The sequence below is a fragment of the Trichogramma pretiosum genome, unplaced genomic scaffold, assembly GCF_000599845.2.
Source record: "Trichogramma pretiosum strain Unisexual culture from Peru unplaced genomic scaffold, Tpre_2.0 scaffold15, whole genome shotgun sequence".
Taxonomy (NCBI): domain Eukaryota; kingdom Metazoa; phylum Arthropoda; class Insecta; order Hymenoptera; family Trichogrammatidae; genus Trichogramma; species Trichogramma pretiosum.
In genome coordinates this window covers 2,443,003-2,464,045 of record NW_019641686.1, presented here as the reverse complement: position 1 = coordinate 2,464,045, position 21,043 = coordinate 2,443,003, and the positions used below count along the sequence as shown (strand labels likewise).

At 35.9% G+C, this 21,043-nt stretch overlaps 2 protein-coding genes across 4 annotated transcripts; both read right to left on the bottom strand.

Annotated features, from left to right (window-relative positions):
• Window positions 1-462: 462 nt before the first annotated feature.
• Window positions 463-2,925, bottom strand: LOC106657347 (ankyrin-1-like). 2 transcript variants are annotated; one of them, XM_014378799.2, is made up of 2 exons: window positions 1,475-2,925; window positions 463-1,242 (listed from the first exon to the last, which is right to left on the bottom strand). In XM_014378799.2, the coding sequence occupies exons 1-2, from the start codon at window positions 2,856-2,858 to the stop codon at window positions 710-712; spliced, it is 1,917 nt and encodes a 638-aa protein (XP_014234285.1). In that variant the 5' UTR covers window positions 2,859-2,925; the 3' UTR covers window positions 463-709. The 2 variants fall into 2 exon arrangements, with proteins under 2 accessions (XP_014234285.1, XP_014234286.1); XM_014378800.2 differs by having other exon boundaries at window positions 1,110-1,242; window positions 1,471-2,925.
• A 5,977-nt stretch (window positions 2,926-8,902) lies between these two features.
• LOC106657404 (protein spinster) lies at window positions 8,903-17,862 on the bottom strand. Of its 2 annotated transcripts, XR_001339513.2 has the most exons (10): window positions 17,255-17,862; window positions 16,083-16,279; window positions 15,854-16,005; window positions 15,552-15,755; window positions 15,338-15,472; window positions 14,990-15,251; window positions 14,826-14,924; window positions 14,263-14,503; window positions 13,023-13,164; window positions 10,890-10,976 (listed from the first exon to the last, which is right to left on the bottom strand). XR_001339513.2 is itself a non-coding variant. In XM_014378930.2 (9 exons), the coding sequence occupies exons 1-9, from the start codon at window positions 17,529-17,531 to the stop codon at window positions 10,897-10,899; spliced, it is 1,647 nt and encodes a 548-aa protein (XP_014234416.1). In that variant the 5' UTR covers window positions 17,532-17,861; the 3' UTR covers window positions 8,903-10,896. The 2 variants fall into 2 exon arrangements, 1 of the variants encoding a protein (XP_014234416.1); XM_014378930.2 differs by lacking the exon at window positions 13,023-13,164 and having other exon boundaries at window positions 8,903-10,976; window positions 17,255-17,861.
• Window positions 17,863-21,043: the final 3,181 nt, after the last annotated feature.

Below are 21,043 nucleotides of genomic sequence, written 5' to 3'. Positions count from 1 at the left end.
GTTTCTGTTAGGGAATCACGATATAAATATGATCAAGGGTGATCACGACTATCAAAGTATCTCAGAGAATTGTTATGGAATTTTTGAACTCCTTTTTCAAACTTTGGTTTTTTGCACTTTTTCTTTAAATTCAGTAGTTTTCGAGTAAAAATGAGTTATGTTTTATATGAATATAAGTTATTTTTTGTTTGAAGTAGTGGTTCGAAAATTCCATAAAAATTCCCTGAGATACTTTGATAGTCGTGATCACCCCTGATCATATTCATATCGTGATTCCCTAACGGTAACATGGTGAAAAAAAATCAAAAACTTGTTTTTTGCAAAAAATTTTACGTTTTTTTTTCGTATAAGTAGCCATAACTTGTTTATTACGCAAAGAATCGACATTTTGAGCTCAGTTTCTGAAAGGGCATTAAATTTTACATCGAAATAGATCCATACGAAACTTTTTGAATGCCTCAAATTACAAAAAAAATCACTACGAAAACCAACAAAAAAATCAAGCAGTTTGGTCGTTAATGGGTTAAAACGTATAGCTTTCGTAAGTTATGTGTTGTTAATAATAATATTTGAGTTCACAGAGATAGAGGTCAATTGGAATTAAGGTCTATTATCTAAAATCACTTACATAAATCAAGTATATTGTCGACTAGACCCATTTGCAAGATCATCAAAAACTTGCGTAATATACAAGATCCATAAAAATCTTTTAGTAAGGCTCAAAAACCTCAATCATTTTATTGTTGTTTAATTCTTGTCCATTTAATTCAAGCATGGAACATATATCTTCGTTGCTCATATATTTTAAAATATTATCCAAACATTTATCTGGTACTTCGACGTCCGCCCAACAGAACTTCAGCCAAGACTTTCCTTTATGCAAGAAAAAATCACGAACCAAAAATTTGGCAATATACCTTTCCGTGACATCGCTAAGAAACAAATAATCTTCACAGGTAAAATATTTCAGGAGTGCAATATTTTTTGCCCTTTTCATTATTTTATTGATTTCTTCCATGGCTGAGAAATATTTATACGTTTTTATCCAGTCAATATAAGCTTGTGTATTTTCTATTCTCTCAAGAATTTCGTATGCATCGTTTTTAAACACATCACTCAGTCGCATGATTCCAAGTTGAATGAAAATCAAAGTATAAATATAAGAGTCTCTTGAATATTTATAAAGAGAATCAGCTTCTTCAATCATTTTGGTAAAATAATGATCGAGAGTTTTCAATAAATCTGAAATGAAATATTTTTGTTAGTGCCATTTATTGTTCGTGGAGTGAGAGAAGTTATAATTTTTTTTAAAACAAAGATTCTTTTAGTATGGATGTTATAATCGTTGGATTTTTTTCACCATTTTACTAATTTACTTACTTCAAAACATCATGCGTAACATAAGTTAACACGAAGGAAAAATCGATGTTTTGAAAATTTTAATGTACTTTAAATACTTAACAACTTTACCTACCATTTTCCACAGCGACCGATATTAACTTTCTATACTGCAAATATGCTGAAGAAATACTTTCTTGTATACCACTGATAGCGTCAACCTCATTAAGATTTTTCGATGCATTAAAGTATTTCATAACTTCGATGATGCGTTGCAAGTCAAATTCGAATCCATGTCCCAGCAGAACATCGATAATGTTGAAAAAAACGTGTATGGCTTTCCATGTTGGCTCGTGAACCTTGAAATTACCAAAGATCGGACCACTTAGAAAATGGACACTTCCAAAGTAGGCATTTTTTCCCAAAAGTAGTTTCACCAAATCAAAATTCAAATGATTGACGGCCACCTGCAACGGCGTTTGACCCTGAATATTGATGACGTTAAAATCAATCCCATATTCAATGAGAGCAGTTGCTAGTCTGACACCGATCGGATCATCAAAACATTCGTCGTCCTCCTCCAAAGATTGGCGATACAGATCTCCCGAGCGACAAAGCTCGTGCATAGCGTTTTCATTTTTCGCATTCAAAATGTTCACTTCGGCGCCACTTTTTAACAGAAGTTCAAGAGCACCGACTTGAGCAGGGTGTCTTTTAGTGTTTCCGAGAAGATTAAACAGCGGGGTATTGCCGAACGTATCTTGGGCATTGACTTGACAGCCTTTCTGGATGAGCAATCGAATATAGTCAAATTGGAGCTTACAATCGTAAAACTCGGACATTTGCACACCTTCATTCTTGTAAGTTTGAAAATATTCACTCCTTTGGCCGTAGTCGGAGCAAGTGACGTGCAATGGCGTCTCGTTCATAAGACCACGCGTATCGACTTTTGCCCCTTTTTTCAAGAGTAATTTAACGATATCCGTCTTGTGATGTTGAAGAGCCAAGAACAAAGGAGTTACTTCACACTCGGGCCTCGGATTAATCTTTGGCAACTTTAAACTAACGTTAATATCCATCTTTTGTTTTAACATAAACTTGACGACATCTAAAAGGCCGAGTATGACAGACGCATGTAAATGCGTAAATCCGTATGGATCACTGAAGTTGATGAAGTTGTTGTAGCACTCAAATACCTTGTAGATGAAACAAATTCGATCAAAATTACCGATTTTAGGTAAAATATGAATGGCTGTTTCCTGATCGCCCGGAAGCTTGTCTACAACCAGCTTGGCTCGGCAGATACTATTGATAGTGGCATAGGACAATCCTCTCACAGCGTCGCACAAAATCCTGTTTAGGTTCTCCCCCGTAGACATTTCGTGAATGCGCTCGTCGATCAACGCGTACGGGCCCCTCTTTTCGATGAGCTTCAATTGCTGTCTTAATCTTTCGCGACGATTTTTATCGATCTCTCTTGATACTTTTAGTTTCTTTCGCATTGGCTCCAACATTTCCATGTTGTTTGTTAATCAATTAATCGAATTTTACCAATCACACCAAAATTCTAACATATATATCTCACCACGTGATGCTACAGACTGACTCATTAACTGGACGTACACGTATCGAAATCAAACTTTCCCTTTCCCCCCTCCAAAATAATAGCCGTTGTCCGTTCATCTTCTTACTTTGTTGCTCTTACGGCGATTCGAATTTCGGAGCGCACTTGCGTAGGGTACTATATATATCGCTATACAGCAGCAGCGCCCTGATAATGCTGACGTGTATTTTAAAAACCTTAGAAATAAACAGAACGATGCATTTTAGAAATAATACTAAATTTGACGCTTTTCTCAACGAACGTATGATTTTTATTTCATTTTACCGTTATTGCACTTATTTATTTGTTTTTGAACACTCGATGTGTGACGCATTGTAAAAAAATGTAGTGAAAAATTATTTATAACGACATTATTGCTTTAAATAATTAAAGACATTTTTAATTAAAAAATTTATCGGAATCAGATTTAATTTTCGAATGCATTATATGGAATGAATAAATAATACGTAGGCCAGAACATGATAATTGGAATACTCACTTGTGTGTCACTTGAATTCACGTGGTCAAAGTGTTATTGGTTACTTTTAATTTCCAAAATTTTTTTCCGCAAGATTTTCTTTAAAAAACTTTTCAACATTTTTTCAAATTATTCATTATATTTTATATATGACATTAAAAGAACAAGTTCAATTTTCAGAAATAACCTTCTAAAATTTGAAACGGAAATTTGAAGTCTCAAAATCAAGGTCGAATGCATGCTCGAACACAATGTGCAAAGGCAGTCAAAAACTTTAACCATATTTTGCTCCGAGTTGTTATATATGAGCGTTGTGCTCTTTACAAAAATACTCGTTGCATCGAGATTGTTTTTTTTGTTTTGTTTTAAAGCGAAAACTCATGGTTTCTAACCTCAAATCATTATGAAAACCTCGTTGCACACACGGAAAGTCGAGAATATGGTATGCATCTAGTATCCAAGGAAGATGATTTATAGAGAAGTCTTTTCCGTTACAATTGGGTACAAACGAGTCCCGTGTAAGTCATCTACTTCACACACTTGTTACATAATATACTATTTTCGGATCTTGAATATCACAATCTTTCATCACTTTTCATATGATTATGACTAGCCATTTAATGGGATAGAAAAAAACGTAAAAATTTTATTGGAATAAGTCCTCTGAAATTGAACTTTTTATTATCTTCTTGAGATTCTTGAAATTGGTTCAAGAGCCAGTAAACGTTATCTATCCAAGGTGCTACCGGACCTCTTGATAGATGTAAAAAAAATGTCAATGCATGATTTCAGATGATTATACGAAATGCTATTTTGTTGTACTTCATAAACCATAAACAAAGCATTGTCTTGTGAATATTTGTTAAAGTACTTAAATATGTAATTGATTACATAATTAAATACATTATTATTTATTTCCCACCACGTAACGAATATTCGAGAACATGGAATTATTTTTGGGACTTTGAATGAGAACCTCCACTGCAGGCAAAGTTATGAGATAATATATGATAACCTTTTCTAAGAGATAAATCTTTTCATTAATGAGTCCAGAATAGTAGTGAGACATATCGACGCTGTTTATGAAAACTAACTAGCACTTGTCCATTTAAATGAGCATAGAAAAGTTGCAGGTTTTCGTAAGCAGCGTAGCTGTATAAAGACTGGGACAAATCAAGTCTCGGCGTTCGCAATTTTTTTCGGTGTAAGTATAGTGACAGTTGAAATTAATTAGGTCTCAGCCACATTTCTGTCCCACGGACGTAACGCAGTAACTTGGTTGCACTTGCAGCAAGCGGCATGCGGTTACGCTTGTTCATTTCCAAGAGCCTCGAGACAGCCGGGGACTGTCTAGGAGCCCATCGCGTAAAAGGAGTGGCTATCATGAACACGCATACGACTAAAGACACGTGCAAGCTATACAGTCTCATTTTCCGATATTCACAACATTAAAACGTGAAAAACTATTTAATTACATGTAGCCTTCATATATTTATTCAAGTTCAAATAATAATTTTGGTTTTCGAACTCAGTAAAAGTATCCCCTTTGAAAGAAAAAAAATGTCCGTGAAATCAAAGAATGGTGTGGGTGCAGCGTCAGAACATAAAACGTCGAGTTTTCGCGATTATAAATCTCGTATGATATGCATAATTGAAATAAAATCGTTATTAAGATTAATTACAGCCAGGTGTGCGAGTACAGCATACTTGGACTACGTGAATGTGTAAATTCTCCTTAAAACCTTCTCTTGAAAATGTCATAAGTAGTTTCGGGTTGGCAATTTTTTTAGATTGTAATTGGACCTTGTAAGTTTTTCAGTTAATCGTGCAGCGAGAAAAAAAATTTAAACTTTTTATTTACATTTTGAATTTAATTATATCATAATGTTTTTAAACTAATTTAAAATAATTATATTTTAGTAAGATTTAATTTTTCTTTAATTATTGATAATAAATCTAAGTAACTAGCCTTTATTCTAAGGTTCTACTCAAGTTTATAAAAAATGTTTTGTTACGTGCATTTAAAAAATAACATATTAGTATTAATTTTACGCAATGAGTTGTAAATTCATTCATTCTTAAAACTGTCATAAACTGTTGAACTACGAGCAAGTTTGAGTCGCGCGAAGCACGTTAAATGGGACCAGTGCTATGTAATATGTGAAGTACGTGTGTATATTCCGCTAGATAATAAAATACCATTACCACGTGGCATCGTAAACTTTCCCTCGTCTAATTATCTCGCTTCCGAAATACGCCTACCTATACGACACAGCTGGTGTACCCTAAACGAAAGCGAGGCGCCGCCTGTAACGTGATTTAAACGAGCGATCAATTTTTTAATGAAATTTAAATGTTCGTCTCGGCTTTACCTCGGTTGATAATTTATATGCGATCTGAGACATTCTTTTTTACCTCCTTTAGCCCTTTTTCTACTATTTGTATTTTACATTCAATTGGCAATCGTTACATCCAATCATTTCAATTTCAAAATATAATACACTATCATTTATTGTATAATTATCTTTGAAAATCTTTACAAAGCAATGCCTTTGCTAACATGTTTTCTAAAAAGTTTTATTATTCATTTTTCCTCTCAAAATAAAAATCATGAGATGGCCACATTTTAACTGCCCCGTTAGACGCATCAACTTCCGCGCACAAAGCATGAGAATGGCCCAAGTTGTAATTCAGTCGCACCAAGTAAACACGTTTGCAACCAGCAGCTGACAATTCACAAAGATGGGAAACAACCACGTGGAACATAAATGGCTGCTCACATAAATAGCGTCGTCGTTTAATAATCTTCAACTGTAGTACGAGGCGATAATTCGAATCGTTTTTTTTTTTTTGGGNTTGGGGGGGGGGGGGGAGGGAAACAAATTTACACTCTCGTTTATTGTTTTTTTCTACATTCGTCGTCCTTATACATGCCTGTATAAAAATAAGAAAACTTGCTTATCTGATACTTCTGTTTGTAGAAGTTCGAGTATTCTACGATTATAAGTTCTCTTATTGTTTCTTAACGACTCGTTTAAACGGATCGCTTTCTTCGTGCGCTTTTTATTACCTGAAAAAAAGGCAGACTTTCTTGTCAACTTATTGTATTTTTTAGACTCTTATTTATTTAAAGTTTTCAGGGATTTTTTTCAGGAATAGTTCTCCAATTTCGAACCCCATTTATAACTTAAGGGTTTCCTTTTCACTTTGTTTTATTGTAAATACAAAGTATAGTCTTTTTCACTATGTTACGGAATTAAATTGCATCATCTTACAGAAATTATTTAGTTTTTTCTCTTTACTATTGTAGGGCTTCAAGATTGAATCACAAAGAGTTTTTTTACATTCATTACTTTATGAAAAGGAAAAGCCAAATAATTGAAGTAAAAAATGAGTTCACGTTGTCACGAGTCAACCAAATGGACAGACTTTATCGAAAATTCGTTTTATACAGAATACAATTAATATACAATATGATATATTACTAAAACTCGCATGTACATGCAAGTACGATAAAAATGGAATTTTTTCCATTACTTTTATAAGACGATAAATAACAATAAAAAAGAAGAAAAAAAAATGAAAGCACGAAGCGAGTGTCGAGATAAGAAGCATAAGCGTACCATAATTTTCGTGTTTGTTTAAGCGAGTATATTATAGGACGGTAGGAAAGGACGTGACAATTGATAGTTATTTACACGGCTGATGAAAAATGCAGCAGTAGCTCGAAGAGCAGCTGCAAGGATATCGCGCGCCAAACGTACCGTAGCTGAAAATTCAGCCGCGAAGAGCACTCGAGCGTCTCTTTGCAGCGAGATTCGAGTACATCGTGAAGAACTCACACTCTAGGTATATATTATAAGGCATAAGCGCGCAGTATAAGTCGAGTGTGGGTGATAAGCCGAAACGATTTACGAAGAGCGCGAAGATAAACGATCATCCTCGGGATAGAGCGCAAATTCGCTCGGATGTTAAGTGGAGGCTGCGCGTCAAAACAGCGACGAGCGAGCTAAATAATACTCGGGATCGTTTTATTATTCGGAAGCTGTCGGGTTTTCACTGCAGCCCATACGCCGCTGTACGCATCCACACGCATGCATGCGTGACAATCGAAAGCTCAAACGGTCAAGAGATGTACGAGCGGGAAAAGCACTGTTTCCAAAAAAACAAATCCCAAAATGCAGAGAAAAATAGGGGAGAAAGCGTGGAAAATTCGAATGGATACACCTACCCTGGTTGACAATTCGATCGCGTTCACGAGTCGTTGGTACGTAAAGCGGCTTCACGGCTCGATGTCATTTGCGATCGGCGCGTTGCATCACGTGAGCTTGCGAGCCGCTGTCGCATCCGCGTTGACCGGAAACTCTAAATTTCGTCGCATCTTCGTGCGGACCGTCTGTGCGTGCATATACAAATGCCACCGAGGCGTGCTGTTTGGCACTAAATAAAAAGCTTTTAAATTCCAGGCTCACGGCGGAGTCATCGTATTTTTGATGCGCACACAACGGAACGAGTAAAAGTGCGCGACTCGAGCCGGCGTCGTCGACTCTCAAACGACTGGCGAGACTGTGTCGAGCGAATCTTCGGGCACACACGACTTGTTATTATGGCATGCATATTATATGCGTGTTAAAAGCAGATTATTAACTGTACATGCAACGCGCGTACGTGTGGGTACGTGTGGATGTACGCGATACGTGCCGAGAGAGTACGTGTGTAGTCGCTGCCTGTTATACCTACGACGTAGCGCGAGCTTTTGCCGTCTCTATCCCTTCTCAAGCTCGCTCCGCTTGTTTGCTTTTCAAGTGTACGATCGCGATGCTCGAATATCTTTATCTGTCGCAGAGAGCTCGCGCGCACGTCAACGTTCGCCAATTATATGCGAGGCTCGGATGAATGAAAAGAGATTTTTGACCTCGCTTTATTATATATTTTGACGCGCTTTCGATGCTTCTTGTATTTTTCTTTTCGCAGCCCATTGATAAAGCAGCCAGATACGGCTACTTTTGACATGTTTACGTATGCACCGTCTTACCGAATGTATTACATTTATCATATGCTCCGTGTCTAATTGTGCGTAACGCATCGACTACCAATAAACATCAATATGTAAACACGATAGGACATAATGTATTCTTTGCCGCGCTAAACTCACGCGATAGCGACCGCGTCAATGAGAGAGGAATGTTCAGAGCTTTCGATTGTGATTGCGCTGGTAAAACCGAGCACGTTCTTTCGCTTACGTTACATTTTTTTCATTGTGTAAATGAAAAATCAGCGAATCGATCGACGATCAGCGAGATTGGGACAGTCTTATTTGTTGTTATTTACATTATTTTAAAAAATGCCGAATTAATAGATTTACGATTGGATGTTTGAGGAGGAGCCTACCTCAATTTTCGTGTTCTTGCAGAGACTTATGACTCGCTCGGCAGCCAATACGACGCATGAATGCAAAGGTGAAAAATAAGTCAGTACTGATATTTTATGAAAAGGTCTATTAAATTTATTTTGCCATAATATATAAATATTTTTAAGTCCATTTATATAAATATTGTGCCGAAATGTATTCATTAAAAACGATTGTTAATATATACTTGCAACCAATTTTAGATATAATTTTTAAATATTATACATCCATAACATGCGTAATTAAATAATAGAGCGATACAATTTACAAACTTTTTCTTTAATGCAATACTCTAGATATTTTATTTACTCATTTATTCTCGTCTTTGAGCCTCGAGTTTTTTTTTGAGAGGACGAGAAAGTATTTAGTAACTAATTAACATCATATTCTTAAGGAAACATAAATCTTCGTGAAACTCTCATTAACCAACAGTCAATGAACTGTATCATTGCCCGCACACACACATACACACACTTTCATACAGCTCATTTTCTTGTTTTTTTTTTAAAGCACTTGTACATACTCACATACTTATAGTAATTTACATGCATGTAATTGGCAGAAAGAAGGAAATTACTGTGTGTTTACACTTTTCGTGAAAGATAAACGTGATAATTTAATAATGTGATGCACACTTCGGAACTTATACCGTCAATTTAGACGACGGAAAATGTATTAAACTGATTTTTACATTTTTTGCAACAAATAAATGTTTATGAGGCAGTAACAAGTTCAATGATTGATTCAATATTAACTTGATTAAAAAATGCGATCTCGGTTATGCAGCTTTTAGGAAAAATATTTTCAAGTGTAGATTACACTTCGATGATAATAGAGTTCAAATTTAATTTGAAGTTTTTCAAGATGCAAAATTTATTGTCTACGTCATTCTAAATTTGAAAAAGCTAATACTATATAAAATGACTGAATACATTTGCAAATTTTTAATTCATTTCCAAAGTTATCAAAGTTAACCTTGTTATAATAAATGTCGAATTTCTAAATTCTTATGCATATCATAAATTACTCTTTCAAGTTGTATTAAAAAACACACGTACTTTTCATTGTTGAAAATCAACTCATTACAAATCAGTTATTAATAATCAGCGAATAATCAAGCGTTTCAACTTTATACACACAGTAAAATGTTTATGTGAATCGTATGTTTGTAAGCTTGGATTTATTTTCATCTTATAAAAATATATACGTACGTATACAGCATTTATTTATGCATTTATTCTATTTGAAAATAGTCAACCAATTAAGTTTGTAAGTATTATAAACCTATGACTTTTTATGTTCTATGTATAAATAAAACAAATAATTTACATTTTTATATATCTACAACATTGTAACTTATAGAATTAATAGACAAATGTATGCACTGAATCAAAATAAATACAATTATCTTCATAATTATAAAATTTTCATTAATAAATAAATTAGATTCTTTTGAAACTGATTTTGCAAAGATGATCTGCCTATTAACTCCCTCATTCGTCCATTACCCACTTCAATCTTGCATCTACATTTATACGTTTTCCCCCTCGTAATTTTAATTATTGTATAATTGATAAGCTAACACTTAACTTGTCGTTCGAACATGCGCTATACTTTCTCAAGCCAGTCTTTTAAGATATTTGTAACCAATAATTAAGATTCAATTATCTATATCGTATTTACGATTTATGACGATGGAAGAACTCTATTAAAATTGCACACGACTTCGGTTTTACTTTGTTTGTTTTTACGTATTAATAAACCGTAAAAATTCTTCAGCAAAGTCTGCGTAAATATAAGAATTTCATAGTTTAAAACGAGTCTTTCAAAACTACTGCGTCCATTACTATTGGCGTAGAAATTTGCAATTTTATGCATTACTGTCGAAGCTATATTCTCCACAGTACTCGGAGTGAACAGCTTTTTTTTGGCGCATCTAGAAAATAAGGCCGACTTGATGAACTATCATCGTCGTCGCCGCCGTTGAAACGCGTATTATTTACTTTTTATTTGCAACTACTGTACAGGTAACGTAATACCGTACCGATTTGTTCTCGGTACCGACGCTCAATCCGGTCGAATGAGTCGATTGCCCGATCCTCGCTCCTCGTCAATTTCGCACGATGTTTCAGATTCTGACGTGGCTTCTGTAACAAGTTCGAAATAATAATGAATACAAATTGCATCATTTAAATTGATAAACTAAGTTCATAAAGGCACTTTTCAGGCAAGAAGTAGTAAAATGACCCAAAAGATGGACAAAGTATAGTTTCTGCTATCGTATTATCTACGATACTTTTGAAACATGGACAGTATAAATGTTATGTTTACCTACATTAATATAGGTCGATAAGTGCATACGTTTTTAATGTACATAGATCCCACGACAAATATACTGAAAATAACAGTTGTCTACAAAGTATATCGTAATTATATTTTACGGCATCCATTAGACCCGTACAACAAGAGTATTATTTTCATATGAAATATGGGTTTTAGACATTTTTACAACATAAAAACAGACATTAATGATGCTCGAGTTAAACACCTCCACATTTCTTAATTTACAATATAAATATCATTTGTTCCTTTGTAACCCAAGCCGATTCATAATAATAATAGTTACCAACACACAACTACTGGATGTGTATTTGTCTATTTATCGGTATGGTAATCGTTTATGTTCAGATTCTCCACAGAAATCTAATTATTATTTTTAATTGTAATTTTTTTCTTACTTATAATATAAACAATTAAAGCATGAATGAATATAACTCTGTGATTCTCTCGCCATTAATTGTATATACAATATATATGATGGATCTTCGGGTCGCAGCAAACACACGAATGAGCATATATATGTATTAAAATGGCAGTGGGTAGCTAAGAGCAATATGAGATGAGCATGTTTATGTTCATTCAAGTATGTTTGTAATAGCGTGAGAATGAGTAACCACATGTAATCCAAAGTGAATGGCATGCAGCTGCCCGCGAGCGCTCAGAATTGAGAAATGTATCTATGAAAAATGCGCCAGTCATCGTATCACCAAGTATGGATGTTTTCATACGAACTCGAATCCATATTCGAGTCAAATATCATTTCACTAATTAAAAAAAAATCGTGTACGTAATAATTTGTCCAGAAGCTTCCCCAAAAGCTATTATAATGCACATGCATCGGCGAGCAAAGTGTACAATTATCCTCGTACGTTTTCCGTAGAAATCGAGTTGTGCATGCATGTATGACGCAAAAAAGTGAATACGAAAAAAACACCGATAATTGTACACGCTCGTATGTAATTGCTCGAAATTCATTGTGCATAATGCAATGCTCAATGTGATTAAAAGATCTGTTCAAGCGCGAGGGAAGCTAAAAAGAGTCCATATTTCCATTAAATTTCCTTTGAACCTGTAAAGTTATACATCGAGGAAAGTAGAGATTAATAAAAGCCAAAAAAAGGATTAGTTTAGGAAAGTTCACTGATGCAATTTTGAGAATATATTTGCTATAAAATATTTGTTGCTTTATGTAAAGGGTTGAAGAATCAATGAATTTTTTTCATCATGAAGTGTCGATAGCCATGTAGAGATAATCAATTTAATATCGCTGTCGATAGGTCAACATCTATTTTTCTCTCTATCGTGACATTTCAAAATTTCGAAATTCAAGCATATATTTTATCAAATATCGATAAAATTACTCAACTTACATCATCTTATCTACTACTTGAAAAAAAACTACTTGGAAAAAACTATTATTTACTAGAATAATAATAACTGTTATTTTCTTTTTTTGCAGCATAAATTAAGTTGATTGTCTCGAGCTATCGAAAAACGTGACCATTCAATGAAACGAGCAAATTGCCAAGGATCATTTACATAGCGTTCAATGTTCATTGTACATTTTTTGGACAATAGACTCTTTACTAAGAATCATTAATCGCACGCATTCGGTGAAAGTTCGATCGTCTACGAACCTCCGAGATTTGTATTATAACGACCCAATCTGACGTTTTCACGAACGGTCACGTCTCATTTCATGAAAAAAAAGTAAAGAAAAAGAAGGAAGTACATATTATCGAGAATTACGTTGAGCACGTATTCATCTTATTAATGGAAGAGGATAACAATTAACGAATTTGCAAAAATAAATAGAAAAAATGAGGGAATTAAATAAAAAATGTTTTAGGTACCATTACTTATAACGTATGTACAGCAATATCACTATTTTTTTTTCTCTCTCTCTCCGATTACGCAGCAAGTCTTGGTTTATTAATTTTTTTTATAAACGCGTCGACTCAGCCAGGCCATTTTTTCTAGTATCTAGAATATTTTCTGCAAGAAATAATAGATGGAAAAATATAAGATTTTGTTTCAATCAAAATCATTGTGGAAATTATTTATCAAGACTGAATGATGCGCTCTTAGAGCTTTGTATATGATAGAAACAGAGTTGCGATATCGCATGCTTGTGATCTATTTGTAAATTAACCATTTATCCGCTATGTACCTGAATTAGTGGCTTGTGGCTTGAATTATATCGCTTACTCATTTGCTGATTATGTTTTGATAGCAAAGTAGTGTTAACTGTTAATTGAGTGAAACAAGAGTGAGTCATAATTATATTAGGTAGATGATCTAGTTTTGGTAATTGAATATTACGATTAAAATTTAAAATCAGAATCACCGAATGACCTAAAATTGATCTTGAAAAGTTCTCAAAGAGTGTTTAGTATAATTTGATCTAATCACACCCAACATACCTTGTACCAGATATATTTTATCGTTGATAAATAAATGTAAAATTTGTGTATTATTGCAAAAACCCAATTCATAATCGCCTTGGCTTGGAAGCTTTTAATTTTTAATTCATCTAGTTTTAAAACATCTGATTCTTTCTATGCGAAATTATTTTGAAATAATTTATTTATTTTTTTATTTATTTTTTTTTCTTTCATCAATAATGTTCAAATAAATATGAAACTACAGTCAAGTGTAACGTATTAGTTACATTCAATTTGCATGATCTGCTTTTTTATCTCTGAATTTTTACTTGCTAAAGACTACGCACGTGTGTGCCTATGAACTTGAATTTAAACTTAGCATATATTACTTTAGCTAGCGTGGGACGGAAAATAATACTATGAATGGCATTTCTGTCACATGCCATGCCTACAGCTCTTTTAACTCGCATAAACTGAAACTTCAATCAAATTTGCCGATTTCCTGAGATTTTGGCGACTTATGCGTGAATAAGCATAAATTAAAAACGTCCAATTGGTAGAATATTAAATCTTTCCAAGTCATTTCATTCAAACGAGTGCATAATAAATATGTTAAAGTCAGTGTGATTTGTGTTTTTTATGTTTAAAAATATATACAATATTCGATTGAAGTTTATTGAGTGAAAAAAAAAATTAAAGAATTTCTTACCTTTAATGATAAGATCGACTCGATCTTTGTCTTTCTTAATATATAGAGCAGTGAGGAAAAAGAATAAACTACCCAGAACTTCGACGAAAATTGTGAGAAAAAGTGCGTATTGCAAACTTCGGAACGCCGCTTCTGGATCTTCGTCTGAATCGGTAGGCGTAACAGTTGTCGAAGAATTGGAAGCTATGGTCATACCAGCTGTCAGAGTGGGCAGCAGTGCGTGTTTCAAAGCATCGGAAATCTAAAAATTGAAAGGAATAAATAATTAACATCCTAGAAGTCGAATTTTTTTAGCCGATGGTACGACTTTTTGATCTAATCATTATCATATACATAGCAATTTTTTGAAATAGAAAAAAGTAAAAAGGCTTGTGAGCAGCGCCATAAATTTATGCCTTATTAACTTTTAAGGTGATGCACACTCACTATCCATTCTCAAGCGGTAGTGGACAGTCTTCCTATTATGGTCACATACACAGTACACACACACACACACACACACAAGTCCATCTACTCAAAAGCAAAACAATGAAAAGTTAAAAGTATAAAATATTAATACTTACAACACCTATCAAATAAGGACTACCAGCGTCACCGAAAGCGTGGGCAAATAGAATTTGAAACGCCTCGGCGGTCGATCTTCGCGTGGGCAGAACAACGTACTGTCGAAAAAAATTGATACCATTAAATCCTTTTTCTTTTTTCCTTTTAATTTTTCATGACTTACCAACAGCATGTCGGCGACGATCGACCAATTGAGATTGAGAGCTAATTGTCCGAAAAATATAAATGTATAGCAAGCTATGGTGTTGGAGCGAGCAAAAATTGCACCGAAAAATATGAGCGGAGCGCTAATGAGCAGGCCGGCGGCGCAAATAAGTGGATCAGCTTGCTGCCAACGAATTCTAAGCTTTTGTGCTAATAACGAGCCAAACGGTACTCCAAGTAAGCCGGCGATCATCGCAGTGACGCCAAATTTATAAGACACTCTGAAATTACACGGAATACATGCCGGTAATTAAAATAGGTGTCGAGTGAAAAATATATGAATAGAAAAATATATGAGAAAAATTACTCGTCTAGAGAAACGTCATTTTGGTCACCATGCAATTTTAGCCCATTTTGAATAAATACAGGTCCCCAGAATGCAAGAGCACCGGTCACGAACGATACACAAGTAAAGCCAGCCGTGGAAAGCATAAAACTTCGGCTGAGAAACAAATAAAATTAATAAAGATATATTTCATCATGTAAATAAGCAAAAAATAGAATTTAAATCTTTTTCTTACTTTATCATCAAAGCTTTGATATCAATGGACCAATTAGATTCAGACATATGAGATCCTCCTTCTCTTTCACCTCTAATGGGATCGCGTACTAGAGTCAAAATGAATATGATGGCAAAAATGCCTAAAACTGGTGTAATTCTCAAACCATACTGCCACTGACCAGTGATTCTTGCAGTTTCTCCACCAGTTATATAACCTAAACCGCTATTAAGTGAAGTATTTGATAAATAAAATAATTTGATCAATGAGTACTTGATTCATAAAAGATTTAATTTGGTTAAGTAATTGAAAATTATACATACCTTCCAACAGGAATGGCAAAATAAAATAATGCCAGCATTTTCGAACGCACATCTTTGATGAAAAGATCACTAATTATTGTTGGAGCAATTGTCGAATAACTTGCTTCTCCAATCCCAACGAGTGCTCGGAAAAATAGGAACCATCCATAAGACTATAATGAAAAGTAAATATGTTTAAGATTCAATTTATAAAATATTTCATTTTAGGATCAATGCAAAATGGATGTACCTCCATAAATGAGCCAACAAATGTAGTTAAGCACCATAAAAATACACCTGCTGCCATAAGTATTTTTCTATTATATCGATCACCAAGATAGCCAAATAATGGAGCAAAAACCATATAACTAATAATAAATGCTGTTTGAAGTAAACCAGATTTACTATTATCTATTTTTAAATCACTTTGAATAGATCTAAGAACACCTGAAAAAATTATTAATATTAAAAGATGATGTATGAAATCAGAACTACTAATGAATTGGTTAAAATTTAATAGTTACTATGAAATATACAAATATTTAATTTGCAATAAAATCCACCAACTTCAATTTCATTAATTTTGCCTTATGAATAAATTATGAATGTAAGATATATTATTATACTATATAAATGTAAATTTTTATTCTAACTTAAACTTTTTAATACTCATGAATCTTTGATAAGTTTATGCATCATTTTAATTTAATTTTATTGAACTGCGTTTAATATTTCATAGTAATTTAATATTTAAAAAACTTTTCTCAAATTACACAAAATACTTTTAAAAAACATTTGAGTGTCTTAAATTCTTGCTTTTTTTATTTGTAAATTCATTGATGAGTCATTTAAATCTGTCTTGAACAAATACTTGATTCACAGTACTCGCTGTAGTTGATGATTAACATGCAGTTGGATTTTTTAAATTATTGCATGGAAGTTTTACGTTGACTTCGTTAGTATAGTTCATGATAGTTTAATAAATGAAAAAATGATTTTAATATGCATCATTTGAAACAAATTTTTTAATTTCAATTTTCATTACTTGGTTTCAATTATAAAGAAGTGCTTTCAAACAATTAAAAAATAAATTTTTTTCATAAATCTTTTAGTCAAAATGGTAAACACAATATAGCTTGCAGTTTGTCTAAATCTAACAATCACTCTCTGTGCAAGAACTTTTGTGTCCCTTGGGGCACTTGAAATTTGCACTTCCTCATTGAAGCTTGTAACATGACAATTGCATGAATCGCTACACAAACAATGCCAAATATTCATAAACCAATGCGTAAACACTACTAATACAAGAGAATACTGGCATAAAATGGACAAAAAAGAGCTCAACAGTTTGTACATCAACAGGGATGAAAAAAGAAAAGAATATAAAAACTAGCATGAAGAGATAGTTAAACTGTGACCCACCAGCTATGGTAAATCTATCCATGTAATTGATGAGATTAACAAAGCAGAGCACAAACACGGCTACCCACTCGCTGGTTTTGACAGATTTCAAGGAGGATCCATCAGTGTTATCGGCCGCACTCGGCCGAAGTTTATCCTTGCCATTGGACTGGGACGCATAGCTATTGACGGATGTATCGAGAGACGAACTGGTGGTCGAATTGGCCATCTGGTTGGCATCGTTGTCCATGAGATACTGCTGGGACACATTAGCCGGTATCCTAGCTGGCTCTGCCATGGTCGTCTGCTGCTTGTACGACTCTGTACTCGATGTTTGTGTCCTCTTGACTATGCCAGTTTGTGTATACACAACAGTACGCACAACATACGTTATATGTATAATATCTATCTATATATATATTAAAAGTCAGAACGGAGTAGAGAGCGCCTGACGATATACGAAGGTTCAAGCACGCATGACAACGAGACCGCGCGAGGACAAACAACACACATGAGACATGATCGACATCGGAGCAGCAAGGCGCGCGCGTCTCGAGCACGACTGACTTCGGTCGTCTCGCTAAATAGGGTAGAGAGCTATAAGGCACACGGCACTGGAAGTCTCTCCGGCTGCGATGCCTCGTATTGCCGAGACCGTCGAGAGAGTGAGAGACGCGCGGAGTCGCAGTGGGGCGACCGGTCGGTCGACTGGGGCAGTCGAGCGCAACTCGGCACAAGTGCATACGCTAGCAAAAGACAAGGAGGACGCGATGCGCAGCGATATATCGCGCGAAAGCGTCTGCTCGCTGCCGACTGCAAAGAGAGAGAGAGAGAAGGAGAGAGTCAGGCAAAGTCACGCCACCCGTGGCTCGGCGAACCAGCGGCCAAGGCGGCTTTTTATACCGTTTTATAAACCTGTGCAAATATAGGATACACTATATATTTCCGTGCGAGCGCGAACGCGTGACTCGCCTCGGTGTGTAGTGCAACGCAACGCATATATACCTACACGCGTGGGGAAGGCGCAGAGCGCCGAACAGGTATTGCACGCGCTATATGCAGAATTCGCAACGTGTTTGCTACGTATCTGCCGGTCAGCGGACTCTGCGAGCGGCTATATATATTTTTACCGGCAAATTCCAAGAGCAGCTGCAGAGGCGCGTCCCAAGCCTTTTTGCCATCGAGACGAATCGATTTATATTCTGAAAATGAATCGCCTATTCGGGGGGGTTCGCTGCTCCAACTCTTTATTCAATTTCACGTTTCCTTGGCCTAGAACCGAGTACGATTTGCGACGCTAAAATCGCAGCAGCAAAAGCATCGGTCTAGCAGCAAGACTGGTGCAATTAACTTTTAGTTACGTAACTATCACAGCGACCATTAAAAAACGAGCGATCAACAAATACCGAGCTCAAATTTAGAATATATAATGGAGGTATTATTAGTCGCTCATGGTATGTACATGTCAGTTGTGGTGCTTCCGTACGCGTGCTTGATCGCACCTCTAAATAATACACACGATATTAATCGATCGTCGAATTGCGTACATCATGGATGTGACGTATAGCGCGTCTCTCGCTTCAGCTGCCAATGTTGGCAGACTCTGTATTACTTACTTTTTTCACACGTAGTGCGTGGCCGAATATAATAATAATCGACCTCAGTCGCAATAAATCAACGGCAGCGGTTCGAAGGCGCACGACAAAATCGTAAAACAAGCGATCACTTAAATTGACGCCTGTGCTGTGTCGGTTCGATTATCGGAACGTTCAGGTAATCGCAATGAATGAGCTTGTAAACGCTCGCACACGATATTTCTGAATTTTTCGTCGGGCGCGCCTTATGTAGATTTATGAGACTCGTTGTTTTTATTTTATTAACATTAAACGCGTTGACAGCGGTAGCATCGAAAGACAAGAGAGAGAGAGAGAGAGAGAGAGAGAGGAATTACGCACACGTTTGCGTACTTTGACCCCTGTCGCATTTCGCATAAATGGGCATGCAGTGGAGTGGTGCAGAGTTGCCGATGATGCCGAGAGTCGCTGTGCATCAATGTGACACATGCAGAGAGGCATTCTTCGAGGGAAAGAGAGGCGAGCTCTGCGGTGTATCATTGTGTACATTACGCGTACGAGCATCGGCCAGTGCTAATGCCTGTATCGTGTTCGCATATTTTAATGAATTATAATGCGCGTTTGATTACTAGCTATATATTGTACGCATGTCCTACGCACGTAGACGCATTTTTTTGTCGTCGCCTCGTCTGCGGGTACGCGTATTATCATTGTTGTTATTGTAGCCCGTAGAGAGAGAGAAGCGACGCAGACACATAGCTTTCTTACAATCATCCAATATGATTACATATCCGTTGAAATATACATAACTCGGAGCGACGGCTCTGGCGGTACCCAACATTGTTATTCTATCCTATATATATGCGGGCGCAAAAGATGCATACTTACTCGAGAGAGAGAGAGAGAGAGAGAGAGAGAGAGAGAGAGAGAGAGAGAGAGAGAGAGAGAGAGAGACGACGCGCAATATGTTACAAGTGGCTTTTTAGCACTTGCTCCGCCACATTATACGGACCATGTATATTATTATCTCGGGTTCGAGTACCGACGTTGTATTGCATTAGGCGATAAAAAAACGTGTTACTTCCCATCGATACGATTGACGACGACGCGGCGGCGGGCCACCGTAATTATATATTTGACACGACGAAGCCATGGATGCCTATACCTATTGTATTTCATTTTGTGTGACTGCGCGCGAAAAAAATAACTCGTTACGATTGTAATACAAAAGATATCGGACGACAGGTGTGCGCGCAGGGGCCAATCGATTATCGGCTTTTATATTTCAGCTCTTTGCGCTGTATAATGTCACATACCTATACGGTACGTAGCTCTGGTGCTTTCTCGCCTTAACGTAAAATATATTGTCCCACCGGTCCATTTCTCTCTCTCTGTATACATAAAAGTAAATCCTACTACAGCTTTTAGTAATGTACCGCGAAAGGTATGCCGAAAAAGAAAACAGGAAGCCAACTTTAAGCGGCACATGTGTGCCGTAAATTGATTTTTATATTTATAATAGATATTGCGATTGCTCGGGCGCTTCTTACATTTACGTCGATAAACACTCTATACTGGAAAGAATCAAAATATTTTGCATAATTCTGTCTAAAACCAAAAAGAAAAACCGAGCTGTTGGTCATATTTCATATCAAAAATGACGTTATTATTTATGTTGAAAAATTGTACAACCGCGTAGACTGATAAACGTAATACGCGAGACATGTATTAAATGTTAGATAGTAATTGCGCGCCGACGACGAGTCACCTTCGTCACATCGTCGCGAGAGACAATTTTAACAAAAAATAACACATGTACGTCAGAAATGCGCAACGACGCATCGCTCTAATCGTACGATGATGTAGCTTTAGAGATCGTTTCTTATTTTGCCGACGACGGCCCGTCCGAGAAATTGTTTGTATCGAAAAATACATGAGCTATACGGACGAGCCTCCGCGAGTCAAGTGAATGGATAGTTGCATGATGGTTGCGAAATGGTGACCGCTTAAATATAATGTAAATTGTAAGAATGCGCGCGAGTGCGAGGCTCGTGCGACTGCTGCCGGCTAGAGAGCCAGAAATAGCATAGCAAGCAGCCGGTTAATGGAAGGAAAGAGACGTCGGAAGAGCCTATATAAGAACGGAGATAAATTCAAGGTTTAGCGGATATTTTTTGCCTCTGCAAATGAGAATGAATCTCTTCCTCGGTCCGATCGCAGTCGCGGGAGGGGGGGG